Source organism: Lupinus angustifolius, chromosome LG16 (genome assembly GCF_001865875.1).
Source record: "Lupinus angustifolius cultivar Tanjil chromosome LG16, LupAngTanjil_v1.0, whole genome shotgun sequence".
Classification (NCBI taxonomy): domain Eukaryota; kingdom Viridiplantae; phylum Streptophyta; class Magnoliopsida; order Fabales; family Fabaceae; genus Lupinus; species Lupinus angustifolius.
Window position 1 is genome coordinate 438,228 of NC_032024.1, and position 21,128 is coordinate 459,355.

The following is a 21,128-nucleotide window of genomic DNA, read 5'->3' on the forward strand; positions in this document are numbered from 1 at the left end:
CAAAACCACCTTGTCCAAGTTTTTCTTCATCATCCATGTTCAGATCAAAAGCAGAATCTTCTTTTTTTCCCTTTAGCCCTCTTCCACATAAAAAAACAAGGAAAATTGCAGCCAAAACCATACCAACTCCTAACATTACATTGTCGTTGTATACGTATTAAATCATTTGTTTTGAGTTTAAAATTTATGCACTGACAGTATAATGTTTTTTTACACTGTCAGCACGTCATCCACCATTGATTTGTATTACTTTTGTTTGAGAGTCAATGATGGTTAACAAATCAATGGTAGATGATTTACCGGTAGTGTATACATATTAAATCCTTTTGATTTAGTGGTGCAACTTGTACAATAACACTAAATTTTTTGTATTGTATTTTGTTATAAACTCATGAAGCTTTATATGTTTCTGCTCAGAAGTTAGAAGGAACCATGCTTCAATATGTTTTGTCATTTACCTTCATTATTTATCATCTACTCTATCTATGAATGAAATACACTTTTTTTTGTCATAGATAATCCCTTCTTTTCTGAACATTCTAAGAAATAGAAACAACAGCACAAAATAGGAGTGCACATATGAACATTATCATACATGTATAGAACATGCAAGAATAATGTCTCCTCCTAGAATTGGAAGGAGAAATTAAACTTATGAGATAATCTGAACATGACATTAACAACTAATTTTGTCAATTTATTCAACTTTTTTAGTAACAAGCCAATAGTATAGTTTTGAGTGGATGCATAGTCCACTGATTTTGAAGAATATTGAAGACAAACCCTGTAATAAACAATTGTAATCCAACCATGTCTGAATTGAGGAGCAACTTCCTATGCATGTAGTTATGCTTTCAAGGAGTTCTCAATATCTATCACGAACCGATATTTCACATCCTTATTTACGACCCTCTCAAGAGCTTCATTCGCATACTCGATTGGAATTACTTCTATGTTCGGATAAATCTCTTTTTCAGCGCAGAAGTTAATCATCTCTTGTATATCTTTTGTACCACCTGTAATACTTCCAGATAAGGTTTTCATTCCTGTCAAACAAATTATGCATATTTAGTTCAACTGCTTCAAGTTAACAAGAGAATTACATGGATGAAAACTACTCACTCATACAAAATTTCTACAGTCTCAAAAGCAACTTACCTATATTAAGGTTTGCAGGGCCGAATTTGATTACACTAGGGAACCCAACTAAGACAAAAACACCATATGTCTTCAGCAGTGACATGTAAGGATCAAAAGGGTGATCGCCGGATGCTGTGTCAATTATGAAGTCAAGTGACTTAGCCGATGCCTGCATAGGAATCACCATAAATTTTGACCCGAAAATAAGGGAAACTACTAAATTTTGCATTATATGCAATTTAATCCTCTAACTTAAAATGTTTGTGAAAATGATTATGAACTCTAGTCCGGGCGCAAAACAGTCCTTCACCATTCAAAAATATCCACATATTTTGCATGTCATGCCATTTAGTCCTAAACTTCAAAAATAATGTGTAAGAAAGACCTTAAACTTTGGTTTGCACGTGACACTTTCTATCGAACTTTTAACATTTTAGACAATAAAGAACTATTTTGCAACTGAATCAAAGTTCATGGCCCTTTTTATATATATTTTTGAAATTGAAGGACTGAATAGCTTTTCATGCAAATTGTAGGAGGTGTTTGGACTCTCCCAAAGAACAAAATCCGGGTTATCAACATAAATACTGCCTTCATGGTTTGAAGGCACTGTTATGTGGTAGAGGCTTTTATGTGATACTTACTTTCATTTGTTCTGGATCAGATGATAATACAAATTTGTCTGCACCAAGCAGAGTCAGTGCCTCCTCTTTCTTGGATATGCTAGAGCTCAAAATTGTTACATTCAACCCAAATGCCTTTCCAAATTTCACTGCCATGTGACCGAGGCCACCAAGACCAATCACTCCCAGAGATTTACCGGGTTGATTCATCTTGTGGCGTATCATTGGAGAATAAACTGTAATTCCAGCACAGAGCAAAGGAGCTGCTGAAGCCAATGGATAGCTTTTCGGTATAACAAAGCAATACCTGCATATGCAAGACCAGATATGTTATGAACTTTCTCGCTAACCTTTCTGATAAACTCGTAAATTTCATAAATTTGATACATAATCAGCTTTTACTTATCTAGTAAGCTCACCTTTCATGTACAACTATGTGACTTGAATATCCTCCTTTTGTAATTGTACCATCAAAATCAACTCCATTAAAAGTAAAAACTGATCCTTTGACACAATTAACTTCTACTTGGTCATTACAAAACTCACAATCCCGGCACGAGTTGACATAAGTCCCTACTCCAACATGGTCACCAACATTGAAACGGTGCACATTGGAACCAACCTTTGTCACAATCCCAGCAATCTCATGTCTAATATGTAAAATGCAACAGATAGATTAGCTTAAGTAAATAGGATTCTCATCCAAGACAGAAAAATAAGCCTACTTACCCAGGCACAAGAGGATACTTTGAGTCATGATGATGATTCCTTGTCCAAATTACATCGGCGTAACAAACACCGCAGTGTGTAATTTTAACATACACATCGTCATCCCCAACAGCCCTGAGAAATCAACAACAAACAAGTCTTAATCTCACTAGGTGGGGTCACTCGAGAAATCGACAAAAATAAACAAGAATGAAAAGAAAAAGGGCTAGTAACTAGACCCTTATCCCAAGAAAAGACAAATATACAACAACATCAACAACAACAATAATAATCAAGCCTTTATCTCATCAGGTGGGGTCGACTACATGGATCGAATGACAAATATGCTAATGAAGAATAAAATAAAATCGGACATCAATATAAAAAATTACCCAATTTTACAACGTTAAATGAGATGTAGATGACTCACCTGCGACTGAATTTGTAAGGCGAGAGAACTCCGGATGGATCTCTTGCTGCCCATCCTAGGCAATCTTCGGTGACACCTTCAGAACTCATTATTTTCTACTGTACCATAAGAAAATTACTTTTCATGAAACTAAACTAAGGAGGTCATGCATTAATTTGAAAAGTGGTAATAACCAAACTCATGCAAGGTTTATAGGCTATAACAAATAGAATAACTAAGATAGTTAATGTTTGCATCTATTTGGTCTCATATTAGATGTCATAATTCAGATGTTAATGGTTACCTTAGCCACTAATTACACAGATTTTTGTTTGTTTGTACAGAAGAGTCATAATTCACAAATGTGACATAATTTTTATGCAAGTTCAAACAATCTCTCCACTTTTTTCAAAAATATATGAACAAAAAGAGTTGAACCAAAAATCTGAGCAATCATGAGGCAACAAAATAGGAAAAAACATATTTGAGGACCATAGATCAAAAGCCAGCAAATTATAGTTTTCTGACAATGAAAAAAAGGCACAAATCAATAACAAATTCGATGAAACCATGAAATCAAAATCTGAAATGACTAGACTTTTTTTCTAAATGGTTTCTGAAATTGAATTAAAATATATAACCAAAGGTTGAGAATCAGTGTCACAATACTAAATTAAATATAGAAAATATAAGTGACTGACCTGTGTAAGTGAAAGGGGACAAAGCTGAAATGAAAAGGTTTGCACTTTGCAGAGATCAAACACTTTATAAAACACAACCTCGTATGAATAAGTCAAAACTCAAAACACTTTACTGTTCAGATTTCATTCATTTATTTATCTTACTTTAGTTACTTTTCCAGCTACATAACATACTTTTTATGTCTCAATTATATTACAATTCAATTAAAAGTTGTTGCTTATTTAAAAAATCATAAAAAAGGAATCTTTTTATATTATTTTATAAGATTTGATTAGTTTATGATGTGGGGACATAAATTTTAGAGATAGAGATATGGAGGAAATATATTTTTTAATTGAAAAATAATTTAAAATCATGATAATTATAGATTTTTTTGTCACTTATTACAATCTCATCCCGCATTAGATTACTCATGGAGAGGATCCCATCCATTTACTACATGTTATTTTTTATAAATTAAATTTGTTTAGGTAACAAAATTAATTTATAATAGAATTAGAAGTCAAGAAAAAGAATTAAAATTTCAACTCTTCAAAATACTGAATTATTTTTTCTTCAATTTATAATCTTAGTATAAATACAATATAAATTTATAAAATCATAATATTTGCCAAAGACACGTCTTTTTTTTTTGCCAACAGACTTGTTCACACGATAATTATCGCTCCACGTCATCCAAAAATAAATAAAGTTACAAATATATAAATATGGTACATTACATACATGGGCATATGATATATATATTCATAACTTTTGTCTCTATTCCACATTTCCACAAATATATATTCTCTTTCGTATATTTATTTATTACAAATTTAGTTTTCATTTTTTATGGATATTTACATTAATTTTAAATCTTTGAAAAAATTACATCAATCTCTTACCTCTAATAATAAGACTATAAGAGTATCCAAATCCATATCCTCTAAGATTGATAAGCCTCTCACGAATCAACACTACATTAGATTTGTCTTTCATTCTTGTGGGGCCTAATTTCACACCTTTTACATTTAGTTGTTAACACTAAATGATTAAACTAAACACAAAAATGCTATGAACAACATTAAAAAAAGGAAATTCGAGTTAAATTTAGAATACAAAAAATATAAGTTAACTTAAACTTAATTTATAAATCTTGAACATTTTGACATCTACTATGAGTCAAAGGTTATAGATTGAATCTTTGATAGCCCAATCATATACCAAAAAATGTGTTGTACAATGTGGATTTTTTTTTTGTTTCTTAAGTGTATTCTCGCACTGGAGGCAATAATGTACAAGCCGGGAACATTCACAGGTATGTGGAGCTAACTTTCTCAGCAGACATTTTTTTCATCCACAAGACTCGAACCCAAAACTTTACTTAAGGGGAATCAAGCATGTACCACTTGAGCCAACGCCCGTTGGTATTGATAAGAGAATTTGATTGCATATCTTAACAAGCTATATAATCTCTTATGTGAATATTGCTAGACATTTGCATATCTTAATCTCTTATGTGAATATTGCTAATCTTATACATGATTTACCGGTAGTGTATACATATTAAATCCTTTTGATTTAGTGGTGCAACTTGTACAATAACACTAAATTTTTTGTATTGTATTTTGTTATAAACTCATGAAGCTTTATATGTTTCTGCTCAGAAGTTAGAAGGAACCATGCTTCAATATGTTTTGTCATTTACCTTCATTATTTATCATCTACTCTATCTATGAATGAAATACACTTTTTTTTGTCATAGATAATCCCTTCTTTTCTGAACATTCTAAGAAATAGAAACAACAGCACAAAATAGGAGTGCACATATGAACATTATCATACATGTATAGAACATGCAAGAATAATGTCTCCTCCTAGAATTGGAAGGAGAAATTAAACTTATGAGATAATCTGAACATGACATTAACAACTAATTTTGTCAATTTATTCAACTTTTTTAGTAACAAGCCAATAGTATAGTTTTGAGTGGATGCATAGTCCACTGATTTTGAAGAATATTGAAGACAAACCCTGTAATAAACAATTGTAATCCAACCATGTCTGAATTGAGGAGCAACTTCCTATGCATGTAGTTATGCTTTCAAGGAGTTCTCAATATCTATCACGAACCGATATTTCACATCCTTATTTACGACCCTCTCAAGAGCTTCATTCGCATACTCGATTGGAATTACTTCTATGTTCGGATAAATCTCTTTTTCAGCGCAGAAGTTAATCATCTCTTGTATATCTTTTGTACCACCTGTAATACTTCCAGATAAGGTTTTCATTCCTGTCAAACAAATTATGCATATTTAGTTCAACTGCTTCAAGTTAACAAGAGAATTACATGGATGAAAACTACTCACTCATACAAAATTTCTACAGTCTCAAAAGCAACTTACCTATATTAAGGTTTGCAGGGCCGAATTTGATTACACTAGGGAACCCAACTAAGACAAAAACACCATATGTCTTCAGCAGTGACATGTAAGGATCAAAAGGGTGATCGCCGGATGCTGTGTCAATTATGAAGTCAAGTGACTTAGCCGATGCCTGCATAGGAATCACCATAAATTTTGACCCGAAAATAAGGGAAACTACTAAATTTTGCATTATATGCAATTTAATCCTCTAACTTAAAATGTTTGTGAAAATGATTATGAACTCTAGTCCGGGCGCAAAACAGTCCTTCACCATTCAAAAATATCCACATATTTTGCATGTCATGCCATTTAGTCCTAAACTTCAAAAATAATGTGTAAGAAAGACCTTAAACTTTGGTTTGCACGTGACACTTTCTATCGAACTTTTAACATTTTAGACAATAAAGAACTATTTTGCAACTGAATCAAAGTTCATGGCCCTTTTTATATATATTTTTGAAATTGAAGGACTGAATAGCTTTTCATGCAAATTGTAGGAGGTGTTTGGACTCTCCCAAAGAACAAAATCCGGGTTATCAACATAAATACTGCCTTCATGGTTTGAAGGCACTGTTATGTGGTAGAGGCTTTTATGTGATACTTACTTTCATTTGTTCTGGATCAGATGATAATACAAATTTGTCTGCACCAAGCAGAGTCAGTGCCTCCTCTTTCTTGGATATGCTAGAGCTCAAAATTGTTACATTCAACCCAAATGCCTTTCCAAATTTCACTGCCATGTGACCGAGGCCACCAAGACCAATCACTCCCAGAGATTTACCGGGTTGATTCATCTTGTGGCGTATCATTGGAGAATAAACTGTAATTCCAGCACAGAGCAAAGGAGCTGCTGAAGCCAATGGATAGCTTTTCGGTATAACAAAGCAATACCTGCATATGCAAGACCAGATATGTTATGAACTTTCTCGCTAACCTTTCTGATAAACTCGTAAATTTCATAAATTTGATACATAATCAGCTTTTACTTATCTAGTAAGCTCACCTTTCATGTACAACTATGTGACTTGAATATCCTCCTTTTGTAATTGTACCATCAAAATCAACTCCATTAAAAGTAAAAACTGATCCTTTGACACAATTAACTTCTACTTGGTCATTACAAAACTCACAATCCCGGCACGAGTTGACATAAGTCCCTACTCCAACATGGTCACCAACATTGAAACGGTGCACATTGGAACCAACCTTTGTCACAATCCCAGCAATCTCATGTCTAATATGTAAAATGCAACAGATAGATTAGCTTAAGTAAATAGGATTCTCATCCAAGACAGAAAAATAAGCCTACTTACCCAGGCACAAGAGGATACTTTGAGTCATGATGATGATTCCTTGTCCAAATTACATCGGCGTAACAAACACCGCAGTGTGTAATTTTAACATACACATCGTCATCCCCAACAGCCCTGAGAAATCAACAACAAACAAGTCTTAATCTCACTAGGTGGGGTCACTCGAGAAATCGACAAAAATAAACAAGAATGAAAAGAAAAAGGGCTAGTAACTAGACCCTTATCCCAAGAAAAGACAAATATACAACAACATCAACAACAACAATAATAATCAAGCCTTTATCTCATCAGGTGGGGTCGACTACATGGATCGAATGACAAATATGCTAATGAAGAATAAAATAAAATCGGACATCAATATAAAAAATTACCCAATTTTACAACGTTAAATGAGATGTAGATGACTCACCTGCGACTGAATTTGTAAGGCGAGAGAACTCCGGATGGATCTCTTGCTGCCCATCCTAGGCAATCTTCGGTGACACCTTCAGAACTCATTATTTTCTACTGTACCATAAGAAAATTACTTTTCATGAAACTAAACTAAGGAGGTCATGCATTAATTTGAAAAGTGGTAATAACCAAACTCATGCAAGGTTTATAGGCTATAACAAATAGAATAACTAAGATAGTTAATGTTTGCATCTATTTGGTCTCATATTAGATGTCATAATTCAGATGTTAATGGTTACCTTAGCCACTAATTACACAGATTTTTGTTTGTTTGTACAGAAGAGTCATAATTCACAAATGTGACATAATTTTTATGCAAGTTCAAACAATCTCTCCACTTTTTTCAAAAATATATGAACAAAAAGAGTTGAACCAAAAATCTGAGCAATCATGAGGCAACAAAATAGGAAAAAACATATTTGAGGACCATAGATCAAAAGCCAGCAAATTATAGTTTTCTGACAATGAAAAAAAGGCACAAATCAATAACAAATTCGATGAAACCATGAAATCAAAATCTGAAATGACTAGACTTTTTTTCTAAATGGTTTCTGAAATTGAATTAAAATATATAACCAAAGGTTGAGAATCAGTGTCACAATACTAAATTAAATATAGAAAATATAAGTGACTGACCTGTGTAAGTGAAAGGGGACAAAGCTGAAATGAAAAGGTTTGCACTTTGCAGAGATCAAACACTTTATAAAACACAACCTCGTATGAATAAGTCAAAACTCAAAACACTTTACTGTTCAGATTTCATTCATTTATTTATCTTACTTTAGTTACTTTTCCAGCTACATAACATACTTTTTATGTCTCAATTATATTACAATTCAATTAAAAGTTGTTGCTTATTTAAAAAATCATAAAAAAGGAATCTTTTTATATTATTTTATAAGATTTGATTAGTTTATGATGTGGGGACATAAATTTTAGAGATAGAGATATGGAGGAAATATATTTTTTAATTGAAAAATAATTTAAAATCATGATAATTATAGATTTTTTTGTCACTTATTACAATCTCATCCCGCATTAGATTACTCATGGAGAGGATCCCATCCATTTACTACATGTTATTTTTTATAAATTAAATTTGTTTAGGTAACAAAATTAATTTATAATAGAATTAGAAGTCAAGAAAAAGAATTAAAATTTCAACTCTTCAAAATACTGAATTATTTTTTCTTCAATTTATAATCTTAGTATAAATACAATATAAATTTATAAAATCATAATATTTGCCAAAGACACGTCTTTTTTTTTTGCCAACAGACTTGTTCACACGATAATTATCGCTCCACGTCATCCAAAAATAAATAAAGTTACAAATATATAAATATGGTACATTACATACATGGGCATATGATATATATATTCATAACTTTTGTCTCTATTCCACATTTCCACAAATATATATTCTCTTTCGTATATTTATTTATTACAAATTTAGTTTTCATTTTTTATGGATATTTACATTAATTTTAAATCTTTGAAAAAATTACATCAATCTCTTACCTCTAATAATAAGACTATAAGAGTATCCAAATCCATATCCTCTAAGATTGATAAGCCTCTCACGAATCAACACTACATTAGATTTGTCTTTCATTCTTGTGGGGCCTAATTTCACACCTTTTACATTTAGTTGTTAACACTAAATGATTAAACTAAACACAAAAATGCTATGAACAACATTAAAAAAAGGAAATTCGAGTTAAATTTAGAATACAAAAAATATAAGTTAACTTAAACTTAATTTATAAATCTTGAACATTTTGACATCTACTATGAGTCAAAGGTTATAGATTGAATCTTTGATAGCCCAATCATATACCAAAAAATGTGTTGTACAATGTGGATTTTTTTTTTGTTTCTTAAGTGTATTCTCGCACTGGAGGCAATAATGTACAAGCCGGGAACATTCACAGGTATGTGGAGCTAACTTTCTCAGCAGACATTTTTTTCATCCACAAGACTCGAACCCAAAACTTTACTTAAGGGGAATCAAGCATGTACCACTTGAGCCAACGCCCGTTGGTATTGATAAGAGAATTTGATTGCATATCTTAACAAGCTATATAATCTCTTATGTGAATATTGCTAGACATTTGCATATCTTAATCTCTTATGTGAATATTGCTAATCTTATACATGACATCTTAACAAGCTATATAATCTTAATTATGGAACAAAAATGCTTAAGTGCAGTGCAGAATATACTAACTTTTGCATTCATGTAATGTAAACACCTGCTATATTGACAAATATAGTCTACATGTATTACATTTTTGTATTCATGTAACAAATATAGTTGTATAGTGAAACTATTGAAAATGTAAAGACAAGACAGTGATTAGTTTAATGGGCAACCATCAACAACTACACCCTTTGCAGTTGGACAAGATGCTAATGGACAATGTTCACCATCAGTGCCCCACCAAGTAATGCTTTTGTTTTCTAGACCTAGTGAAAAGTATAGCAACACAGCCATAAATGCAACACCAGCATCAAGTGCTGCTGATAGAACATAGTTGTATCTCTGCCACCATTTCTTTCGGTAGCGAAAGATAAAGAAGTTGAAAATTGTTCCAACAACAATCCATGCATTGTAGTTCAATGCTGTTGCTGGGGGCATTGCACCAGTTGCTCCGAGTAGAACCGGGAGGTTAATTAGAGGAATCCATGACTGTTTTGGAAATGCCTTGTGCAATAGCCAAACAATTACAGGACCTATTGCGCCTCCGATGAAAAACCAATTCATTGCACTGTAGTTACCTTGAGAACCAAAGATCCTCTTTGGTCCTACCAGACCCCATATAACTGATGCATCAAAGAAAACACGGTCGCCAGGGCATGTCCAGGGACTGCCTTCGGGAAGGAGGGTATCCTGACATATGTTTTCGATTGAGTTCAGCAACCACCATGCTACACCAATGTTGATGGTTCCAGCAAGTATTGTACCTATGAACTATACATGTATAAACAAAATATATAATGCATTAGAAACTACAGAAGAAATGTAATTTTAGTCTGTAAGGCAAAAAGTGTGTGTGTGTGTTTGACAGAGGTTAGGTCATAGTTGTACTATTTTAATATTTGATTATGTAACATATAAGATAACTTGTTGAGAAATCTTCTTGCCTTATCCTGGAATCAACTTTTTTGAATTTCTTCATCTATCATAGTAACTAAATAATCATAAACTGGTATGTAATTTCCACAAGTAAATTGAGGAAGATGGCAGTAGAATTGTACTTGAAGAATATACCTGAACTAAGAACATTGATCTTGGAGGAATTTTCATGTAATGGCCAAGCTTGAAATCGCTGAGGAATGAAACAGCCTGGGCCATGCTTATGTAACCGTAGGTTTTGAAGCATACATTTGCTATTGGTCTTCCAGGGTAAATGAGACCAAAGATATACTCTGTGATGATATTCAACCCTGGTGTCTGTATACAGAGCATAAAAGCAGTGATTAAAATTTGAAGATGTTGAGGAGAGTTGTGTATTTCATTGTTTAAACGGTTTTTAATAGTTCCACCTTATCTTGAAAACTTCATAGATTCAGAAGTAATCGTTGCAAAATCATTTTCAGTTGACTAATCTATATGAAGAAAATATCAGTAACTAGCTTGTTATAAAACGCGTTCAAAGAGAAAGTTCATGACTTCTCCATGCCAAGAAATTCATAGAAGGAATAAATTCGTTAGGAAAGAGATTGCAATGCATATATGAAAACCCTTTTGTGGTTGAATGTTAGATATAAAATCAAGCATGTGTTCACCTAACAGGTTCCATTTTAAGGCATATTCAGCACATGGCAATATAGAAAAGTGGTTGAGATTTATTTACCCCTCTTTTTGTGGTAGTGAAAGGAGAACAAAAGTTACAAGATTTTAACCTGGTTTGTGGTGGCAGTGATGATGCTAATAGGGAGGGTAAACACAAAAGCAATGGCAGCAGCAAAGAGAAGTCCCCACCATGGCATTTGAACTTGATCATTTAGAAATATGCATAGTAAGAGAGAAACCACAAGCGTCACAACCAGCAACACATGAAACCACCAAGAGGGTATGTCTTTGTATCTTCTCATCAGTCTCGTGTGGATATCTTCTTTGCCACTGGAAGAAGCACGATACCGCTCCACAATCTCCCTGCATTTTTAGTTGCATATCAAAATATAACTAGAATTTTTCTTATGAATAGCTTATAGCTCTATAAAACTTTAACCTGTGGTGCTAAAAAAGATAGTTCTCTGTGCTATCTTAATGTTTCATTTGCATGTTCACCTCTGTCATGTTCTATACACCTTCGTTAGATAAATTTTTACATTAAGTTGAACATGAACTCATGAAAACTGATAAATGCCCATAATAATTGTTTAACACAATTTTTTCAAATCATTCTGTGAAGCATAAAATTCTTAATGTTCTAGCTTAAATGAGTAATAGGGTATAATTCTGAGAATTGTTCTTTGAGTATCAGATTATCATTAGTTTGTACAGTGTGCAATCACAAAGTATCTTTCCATCATATAAATTACATTAATATTTTGACAAATAAAGTAATCTAGAAGTCATAACATACTGTTAAATATGTTTTGCTCCAGAATTTCCAAACTCAAAAATATAATAAAGAGTATGATTTTTTTCTCTGCCATGTTATTAAATTAATATAGTCAGAAATTGAACATCTCGGCTAAATAATATTAATAGCATTACCTTCCATAGAAGCAAGCAACATGTGTAAGGGTGGATGCTACGGTGGCAAATCCAAAGCCATAGGTGAGAGCAAAAAACACACTTAGATGAATTTTACCTTGCTCTTGATATTGCTCAACATTCAGCTCAAACTTGTCATTGACAATAGCAGATATATTGTAAAGTTGGCCTTGTGCTGTGAACAAATGTGATGAGAAAATTGGAAACCGATTCGCGCTGTACACATTCAGACCCCAGTATGCTATAGGAATCACGACATAGACTATTAGTGCATAGCCCATAAAAATATTGACAATGGCAAAGAAGGGTGAGATAAGAGGGCTAAACAAGAATGATGCCACTGCAGACCAATCAAGTGTGAGTGCACCAAGTCCTAAGCCTTTCATGCCGGATCCAATCTGCTGAGCTGTGACTGACTTGGAGAATATCCAACAAACCCATGATATGTTTGTGAGAGTTGTGAATAAGTATCCAGGTATCACATACCATGAAAAACTGCACAGGAGTGCAATAAAGAAAAACTTTCCTCTTGAAAGTCTGTGATCATCTTTCTCATGCAAAGCTCTGCACAACATAACAATGTCTGTATGTAAATATAGATATATCATTAAGAAAATCATCATAATATATAGTCTGCATACATTTCATGTGAAACATTTTATTGCTTCACCTGCCATGAGATGCATATTCATATAACGGTGAAGCCGGAAATTATGTGAATTAGTAATGCTAAATGGCAATAAGCCATTATATATCTCCAGGGTTTTGCCTCATAGGCATTGTGTCTATAGTTATTCATTTACAAAGTCACAAAGGGGCAAGGTTACAATGAATTATTGAATTGCAGACGTAAAATAATTAATTAATGTATACGATCTGAATCTATACACAGTTTACCCAAGTTAAAAGGTACAATCTTTTTCGGTTTTCTGGATTTTATGCATTGCTAAATAGTCACTATTCTTCTACCATTGTGTTGGGAAAGACTAGATTGTTGAATCTTTGCTTGGGTTGTGTAGTTTTTTCGTATAAATACTACTCTTTTAACAGCTTTGCCTTTTAGATCCTTAACTTCCCACTGGTATTAACGTTAATTTACATTTGAAAAATGATAATCTGTCACTTTTTACTTGCATCCTTTTTTATGCTTAGTCTATAGTCATTGATCATATATCATTGTTATTATTTAAGAAAGAGTGTTTACATCAATTATAAAAATAAGTGTAAAGATATGTAAGGAAAAAAGTGATGAGAGAATATATATCACTCTTTACTTTCTTTCATCTTGCCACATATCACAGCTAATAAAGCTAAAAGCCAATTGTTAGGATTCAACCAATAAGTAGAGTTCAGCCGAAAAGACTAATGTCTTACGTGGGAAAACCTGATAGCTTAAGGCTTAAGTATCACATTGTATTTGGTATGCTATTCAACGTGGGACTCGATAGCAATATTTGTCAGGAATTGTTGAACTTAAGACATATTTGGTGTGAACTGAAAGACTTGGTCACAATATGCATGGTTGCCAATTTACACTTACAGATCAAGATTCATTGTGGTCTGTGGATTAAATTAATTCATGGACCATAGAGTTGTAGTGCATGAAACCATGCTTGACAATGACACATTGAATTAAATTACTTGATATTTAAGTCAACTAACTTGAAGTCAATACAAGAATCTTAAATGGGCCAACTCACTTATCATGTTTTTATATGAACACAATTAATATCTCCCTCTCTTCACGCCTCCTTATGTGGAAATGCAGTGAATATTCAGGTATCTCAATCATTTAGGCTTAACTCATACATCATTCAATAATTAGATCAAAACAAGTGGGGTATACCACCTATATTCAATGGAAACTGCTTTGTTATTTACAATAAACTAAGAGTAAGATGTATACAATGCATCATCAACCTTTCATTTTAATTATTACTTTTTTTATAAAAAGTCCATGATGATGGAAAACGAACGAGGCAGAGGATGACAGTGTATAAAATCCTTACACTTTCGATGTATACATTTTTTTTCATTAACTAATTAATTCATTATATATTTTTAGTGATACACATAGTTTTATATAAATTAGATAAAAATTGAGTATAATAAACTATATTAAAGATGAATATAGAATTAAGAGATAAAAAAATATAATTAATAAAGAAGTGTATAATTTAAGGATTTAATATGTATATACTGATTGTGCAGATGTTATTAACTATCATTGACTCTCAAACAAAAATAATACAAATTAATGGTGGATAATGTGTTGGCAGTGTAAAAACTTTACACTATCAATGCACAGATTTTAAACTCATAATGAAATTGATAAAAAGAATGTGATAGTACCTGAAGAGTGAGACCTGAACGAGGGTGCTAGGCCACCACATATGGGCTGGTTCCACCACATACTTCCTTAACAACCCGGCCCACCCGTATCCTAGCACCTGCAACCAACCATGAACCATTGCTATTCATCAGAAAATAAATTAAATTCAAATTAACACCAAGTACCTCAGTAATAATATACAACCAATCAAAATAAATTACTTCATCTACAATTCTTAAAATAATTGGGCTAACACAATTTTTGAGTCGGAAAAAAAATATATCACTCAAAAAGTCATATTGAACCATCATACCTTTTGAGTAAAAGACGGAAAAATTAATTGATCAATCAGAAGTCGTATTAAACATCTTCATGTTTGCCCAACATTACAATTATTACAAGTTAAAACTTCTACACATGATAATTATCATCATGAACTAAGTGATATTTTGTAATTTAGTGTAGGACTTTAAGATGATACTTACTCATGCAAATTTATCTTATTAATTTCCTTTCATGTGGTTATTGTAAGGCATTTTCTTTAAATGATGGTTCTTTTTGTTAAACAATAAATATGTCTCGTTTTTTTTATATATTTATCTATATTAAAATTTTGTTTCTCTCAAATTTTTATGTCACTAAGACTATTAATTAACAATCAATATTAAATGGCAGTAAACTGTAATCTTGAAAGAAGTTCAAAAATTAAGAAATATATTTAAATTATTTGAGAATTGAGAGTGTGGTATAACATGGATAAAATTGATTATTAGTTAAGAAATTAATAAATATAATCATGATACTACTAATATATTTGCATAAGGGTTTGAGTCACGTTAACAATTCAAAAACAAAAAATTCCAAAATTAAATATGACCACCACTTTGCGTGATGTCATTTTTGTCTTTTTGCGCCCATAAGGCCATAACTAGTGCTTGACAGTTCACACTTTTCTAGTGTCCCCAATGAACACGGATTTAGGGGGTTAACATATGCTGTATCACAAAAATGTGTCACTCAATGTGATATTTCTTACGATTGATTTGAAAATATATATTTAAGTTTAAAGTTTAATAATAAATTATTTTTCTGACCAATCAATAAAAGTGACACATGAAGTAATACATTTTTAGAATAGAAGATGAGCTATCCGAATTTGGTGCATCTAAAATCACTTTTTTACTACTAGAGTATCATTACTCTTAAAATCTATCATGACTACTTGATTTCTATTGAACAATAAAATATATATGTTTATGGATAGTGTAAGTGTTTTCTTTCAGAGTTTTTTATAGTTCTATTATCTAACATCCATTTTCTTCATTGATACATAGAAGATATTCACCTAGTACTACAAAGTTCTGCTACATCAATAACTAAAAGGTTAAAAGCTCAATTCTTATACACAACATTTGTTGAGAAGTTAATCAGCACTCTCAAAAAGGAGTCAGTCAACACTCCTGAAAAGGAGTCGTCGACACTCCCGAAAAAGATTAGTTAGGGTGAGTGAATATCCTCGATAATAAATTAAAAAAAAGGTGGTGTGAATTAGTAACCTGAGTGGTGATAATGAGAAGCCAAGCAGCAGGAAAGGAAATACTTCTTCCATAAAAAGCCTTAATGATATTGACTATCCCAACCGCATACGGCGAACCTGATCCAAACGCGCTTCCCGCATTCGCAAATATAGTAATCAACACGTGCTCCTTCATGTTAAACGGACCCGGGTTTAACGAAAACCTCTTCGACCCGAACCCAACTATCCCAAACTTCCGTGACGGCAGCACCGCCGCCATGAAGTGGCCGATAGGGAGTGTTGCAATCTGAACGGTTATTTGAGTTATAACAAGTGGCTCCGTACGGTAAGCGAAGAATTGATTTAGGAATGATAATAGTGAACATGAGAGTAGACCCAAGAACCATAAACGGAAAGTCCAAACGGGTTGGGTCGGGTCATCGGTGTTGGTTACGGTTAAACGAACTTCTTCTATTGGAGATACTTCATCATCTTCTTCGATTGGAGTTATTGGTGTATCTACGTTTAAGCTCATGTTAGTGTATGCCATGAGTTGAAGACAAGAGAAGAGAAGAGAAGAGAAAAGTTTGAGGTTTTTCAATAATTTTGAGTAACTTGGGTTTGGTTTTTATATATTATTGCGTTGGATTGTTGTGAGGTTTAGTCAAATTGTGTGAGCTATTCATATTTTCAACTGTTTAAAATCTATGAGTAGATAATGTAAAGTTTTTTTTATAAAGTTAGTGTGTTATTTATCATTGATTTGTCTTACTTTTTATTTGAGAGACAACAATAATTAATAGATTAATGATAAATAATTTACTGATAGTCTAAAAAATACTTACATTGTTCATATATACATATTAAATTCTAATTTTAAACCCATATCTTCTTTCTAAATCTAGATCTTATCTTTCCTTGTGGTTAGGATTCAGGATAGTTTGTTTGTTCAATGATTTCTTCTTTACGGATTACTCTCTTTACTTTTTAAATCGAGTTTGTTTAGGAGTTAGATTTTGGAGGAAAATGAAGATAAATGAAAGGATTGAAAGTTATCTCATAAATGTATTTCATAACTCACAAGTCTTTCATTTCCCTTATTTCTCCTCCAAAATTCAACTCTCAAATAAAGTCTAAATATTTCAATGAACTTTAAATCTTATTTTGTTTCACATACCCAATTTTTAATCTTCAATTTAGTTATTAAAGTCTCGCACTATATTTTCTCTTTTCAATTTTTTATATAATTAATGATATCCTCTTGTTACTTTTCTTTTTTAGGGTGTGACTATTCTTCTCGACAAATGTCATTTTCGAAAATCAAACTCTTAACTTCTAGTATTTCTACATATCTAGTTAAATCTACATCACTAGATCAACGAATTTTTTGTTTCTCTTTTCAATTTAAGTACACATCGTTTAATTGAAAATATACTTGATGTATAATTTATGGTGAAAATGGTTATTATGAGAGGATATTTTAGTTAAACACTTAAACAAATTCCAATTTATTTATTTATTTGTTTGTTAATATACGTGTTGGATAAAGCAAGTAATAGAAGAATATTCAGTACCGGATTCTAAGAAAGTAGAAAGTAATATAATAAGATCAGCCAGGGTGTAAACATTGATTACAACATAGCTTGTAAACATGTGTTGATCCTTTTTAATAATGTGGTTGTAATTAGGGTCAAGTAATACGGATTCAACTACCCTAATCTCATGCTATGCACACCTAACACTGAGCCCAATCAAACAACATTTACATGAACTCGACTTTATCGAATTGAGATCAACTGTCCAAAAACCTTCCTAAATCTCTGTCCCTACTAATTAAAAATCGACATATAAATAAATAGAAATTTTAAAAAATAAAATGCTACATTTTTATAGTACTTGTTCAAAATTGATTAGATTGATGGATATAGAATCTACATCACATATGTAAGCTCATCATTACATTACACTATAAAACCTTAAAATTAATCTTCGTGCAATTTTTAAAATTCATTTTCTCTTATATATATAAATGGATTTTTTCACGTTACGCAAACAAAATAAATAATGCACCTTAAATCACTTTATCTACAAACATATAACTGATTATTTTGGTAATTAATTGTGTGTTTATATAATTTATCTTTCATATCCAACCCAGAGACATTTAGTTTCTGGTTTCACAGTGTTTTATTTTATCAGTAAAGTGGTCATTATTTTTTGCAACATAGTAACAAGTTAGTTATCTATATTATATTATGAGCATTTATTTACGTAAGAAAATAGTGCTACTCATGTTCATTATTTTACATAATTTTTATCATATGGTAACTTTTCTTCACTTGAACGGATGACTTATATAGTATTAACAGTGTTATTAATATCATATTGATCATCAAACTGATTATAATACTGATATAATGGTTCAATCAGTAGTTTACTAATTAAATTACACACCGGAAAATATAGATATATATGTATAATATATTAATATTAATATTAAAAAATCAATAAAAAATCAATTTTTTATTTTCATTAAAAAATAATTTTAAATAAAAAACGGCCGATTTGGCTTGTACAGTTCAATTGGAAACCGGTCAGTTTTGACCGGTATAACTGCATGACCAGTATAATTATTGTATCGTACTAGTATTGGGACTGATTCAATAGGCCGATATGAAACGGTTTTAACAACACCAAATTTGAATAATTGTGATGTAGAAAATTGCATTTGTTTAATTAATTGCCATGGAAAAAGTCAAGTAAAAATGAATAAACATGAAGAGCGCCACCATAAAAAATATTTTTTTTAAATATAACTAGACAATGTTTAGAACATGCCATATAAAGCACAAGAATAAGAAAGAGTTATCATACACAAGGATTTCAGAATAAATATTTGCAAGAGTCTTATTTTCATAGATAAATAGGTTATCTTTGAGTATATAACTATTAAGTAAAAATTTGCCTAAACCTTAGATTCCACTCAATGCACTTTATATTTCCAACATTATTCCAATGAAAAATGTAGTCTCTTTTCATTATTTTATTCTCATAAAATAAATCTTATTCGTAGGTTTCTTTTAATATCTTATTATTTTTCATGGAGTGTTAATTACTTTACATTTTTATTTACTTGTGAATATTAAAGGGAGTGTTATTTTTTTTAATATTAGTCAAGTAAGACTACTAATATTTATTTGATATATCACTATATGTCAAAAACAAATAATATTAATTCAAATTACATTATCATCTGGTAAATAGTGGATATATCTTTGTCAATTATGATTATTATAATAGCCTTAGTTGTAATAATTTTACTAATTTTGTTCCTATATTTTTGCATCCCATTTAATGTGATGATTCTCAGGGTCGTTATCCAAAGAATGATTTCATAGTTTGTTTTGGTTTTAGTATCTTTGAAATTTGAATAATAAAAAAATTATGCTTCTGGAACTATACAAGAAAAATATTAAAAATATTAAACTTCTGATGCAAATTATTCCCCGTTGACATAACTTTTTTCATTATTTTTACAACCTGCATTTTAGATGCATCTTCTAAAATGATGATATCACCTAACTGATTAAAAAAAAGAATAGCTGATTAATTTTTTATTATTTAGCATGCACTATAATTTTATATTTTTATGGGAAGTGCATACACTATAATTGACTCAACAACAATGACACAATATTGAACCATTTCAAAGAAAAGTTAAAGTCGTGATTTTATTAAAGATATAAAATTTATACACTGTCAATATAAAGATTTATACATAGACACTATATTATTCACTATTCGTTTTGATTATTTTTTCTAAAAAGTCAAAAATTATTAAATATTAATAATGGATGATGTTACGCTGCGATGTGTTATGTGAATGATTATCATATATATACCAAAACCAATCCAGAATAAGCACACCTTGTTTGGCAAGACGATGTGTTGCTAATTAAATTATATGCCTGGAGAGATAAAGCCTGCAAATGTTTATTAAGGGATAGACAAGTGTTTGTTTTAGGGATAGACAAGTGTTTGTTTTTCTCATATTTTCAGTAACAAAAATATAGTTTTATGATAAATAAATGGATAAAATTATCATTTGTATCAATGTTGTGAAATCCAAGTCGAACATTAAATTGGAAGAGGTCTTGTATTAGGTTTAATCAGTTTAAACGATTAAACTGTTTCATCTGACCGAGTGATTTTATACCTAATTAATATTTTTTATCTAGAAATATATAATTATATATAAATGTAAAGTTTTGTATAATTATATTGAAGTAGCATATCTTCATATTTTTTTAGACTAAAGCAAAATGAAAAAATTGAGTGGTTTTAATTTTTAATTGAACCGTTTGGTTTACTTCTCGAGTTTATACGGTTGAACCGGATTTCACACAGTCGGGCCAGAATTTCCCCGGTTCAAAGCGGTTCAATCCTTTTTCGGTTAAGACTGCAAACTAGAGTCGTTTTTCAAATCCGGTCAGCAGTCCGACCGATTATATATTATTTTTAATTTGTCATTATGTAATATTTGTCTATCTGAAAAAGATTCTTACTCTACATATATAGTATTAGAAGTTTGGAGTTCAATAATTGACTTTGATATTAAAATTGGGCATGGAGTATTATAATTCAGATTTGAAGCTCATGTTATGTCAAACATGTATGTGATTTTTAAAAGTTGTTCAGCTATCATGACATTTTAAGTTATTTTTCATTGACTTTTCTAGAGTGATAATTAAGCTGAAGTGTGATAGTCACATTATTCACACAAAATTTGATAATA

At 31.3% G+C, this 21,128-nt stretch overlaps 3 protein-coding genes across 5 annotated transcripts; all 3 read right to left on the reverse strand.

Moving 5' to 3' along the window:
• On the reverse strand, positions 573 to 3,674 carry LOC109329753 (probable cinnamyl alcohol dehydrogenase 1). Of its 2 annotated transcripts, none has more exons than XM_019563542.1 (7): positions 3,582 to 3,674; positions 2,902 to 2,996; positions 2,493 to 2,606; positions 2,183 to 2,413; positions 1,785 to 2,070; positions 1,159 to 1,309; positions 573 to 1,046 (listed from the first exon to the last, which is right to left on the reverse strand). In XM_019563542.1, exons 2-7 carry the CDS (start codon positions 2,988 to 2,990, stop codon positions 847 to 849), a joined length of 1,071 nt encoding a protein of 356 aa, XP_019419087.1. In that variant the 5' UTR covers positions 2,991 to 2,996; positions 3,582 to 3,674; the 3' UTR covers positions 573 to 846. The 2 variants fall into 2 exon arrangements, with proteins under 2 accessions (XP_019419087.1, XP_019419088.1); XM_019563543.1 differs by having other exon boundaries at positions 2,902 to 2,999.
• LOC109329752 (probable cinnamyl alcohol dehydrogenase 1) lies at positions 5,384 to 8,483 on the reverse strand. Of its 2 annotated transcripts, none has more exons than XM_019563540.1 (7): positions 8,393 to 8,483; positions 7,713 to 7,807; positions 7,304 to 7,417; positions 6,994 to 7,224; positions 6,596 to 6,881; positions 5,970 to 6,120; positions 5,384 to 5,857 (listed from the first exon to the last, which is right to left on the reverse strand). In XM_019563540.1, the coding sequence occupies exons 2-7, from the start codon at positions 7,799 to 7,801 to the stop codon at positions 5,658 to 5,660; spliced, it is 1,071 nt and encodes a 356-aa protein (XP_019419085.1). In that variant the 5' UTR covers positions 7,802 to 7,807; positions 8,393 to 8,483; the 3' UTR covers positions 5,384 to 5,657. The 2 variants fall into 2 exon arrangements, with proteins under 2 accessions (XP_019419085.1, XP_019419086.1); XM_019563541.1 differs by having other exon boundaries at positions 7,713 to 7,810.
• Positions 10,020 to 16,921, reverse strand: LOC109329751 (oligopeptide transporter 4). The gene is made up of 6 exons (XM_019563538.1): positions 16,374 to 16,921; positions 14,838 to 14,935; positions 12,486 to 13,049; positions 11,666 to 11,918; positions 11,031 to 11,213; positions 10,020 to 10,730 (listed from the first exon to the last, which is right to left on the reverse strand). Exons 1-6 carry the CDS (start codon positions 16,881 to 16,883, stop codon positions 10,116 to 10,118), a joined length of 2,223 nt encoding a protein of 740 aa, XP_019419083.1. The 5' UTR covers positions 16,884 to 16,921; the 3' UTR covers positions 10,020 to 10,115.

Bases quoted from the DNA above. Each gene is read 5' to 3' on its own strand.
- LOC109329753 (XM_019563542.1), bottom strand. From the start codon at position 2,990: ATGAGTTCTGAAGGTGTCACCGAAGATTGCCTAGGATGGGCAGCAAGA. The intron at 1,310-1,784 runs GTAAGTATCACA...ATTCCTATGCAG, and splicing joins CTGATCCAGAACAAATGAAA to GCATCGGCTAAGTCACTTGA. The intron at 1,047-1,158 runs GTAAGTTGCTTT...TTTGTTTGACAG, and splicing joins CCCTGCAAACCTTAATATAG to GAATGAAAACCTTATCTGGA.
- LOC109329751 (XM_019563538.1), bottom strand. From the start codon at position 16,883: ATGGCATACACTAACATGAGCTTAAACGTAGATACACCAATAACTCCA. The intron at 14,936-16,373 runs GTTACTAATTCA...GGTTGGTTGCAG, and splicing joins TTCTCATTATCACCACTCAG to GTGCTAGGATACGGGTGGGC. The intron at 11,214-11,665 runs GTTAAAATCTTG...CTCTGTATACAG, and splicing joins TCACTGCCACCACAAACCAG to ACACCAGGGTTGAATATCAT.
- LOC109329752 (XM_019563540.1), bottom strand. From the start codon at position 7,801: ATGAGTTCTGAAGGTGTCACCGAAGATTGCCTAGGATGGGCAGCAAGA. The intron at 7,225-7,303 runs GTAAGTAGGCTT...TTTACATATTAG, and splicing joins AAGTATCCTCTTGTGCCTGG to ACATGAGATTGCTGGGATTG. The intron at 6,882-6,993 runs GTGAGCTTACTA...TTGCATATGCAG, and splicing joins CACATAGTTGTACATGAAAG to GTATTGCTTTGTTATACCGA.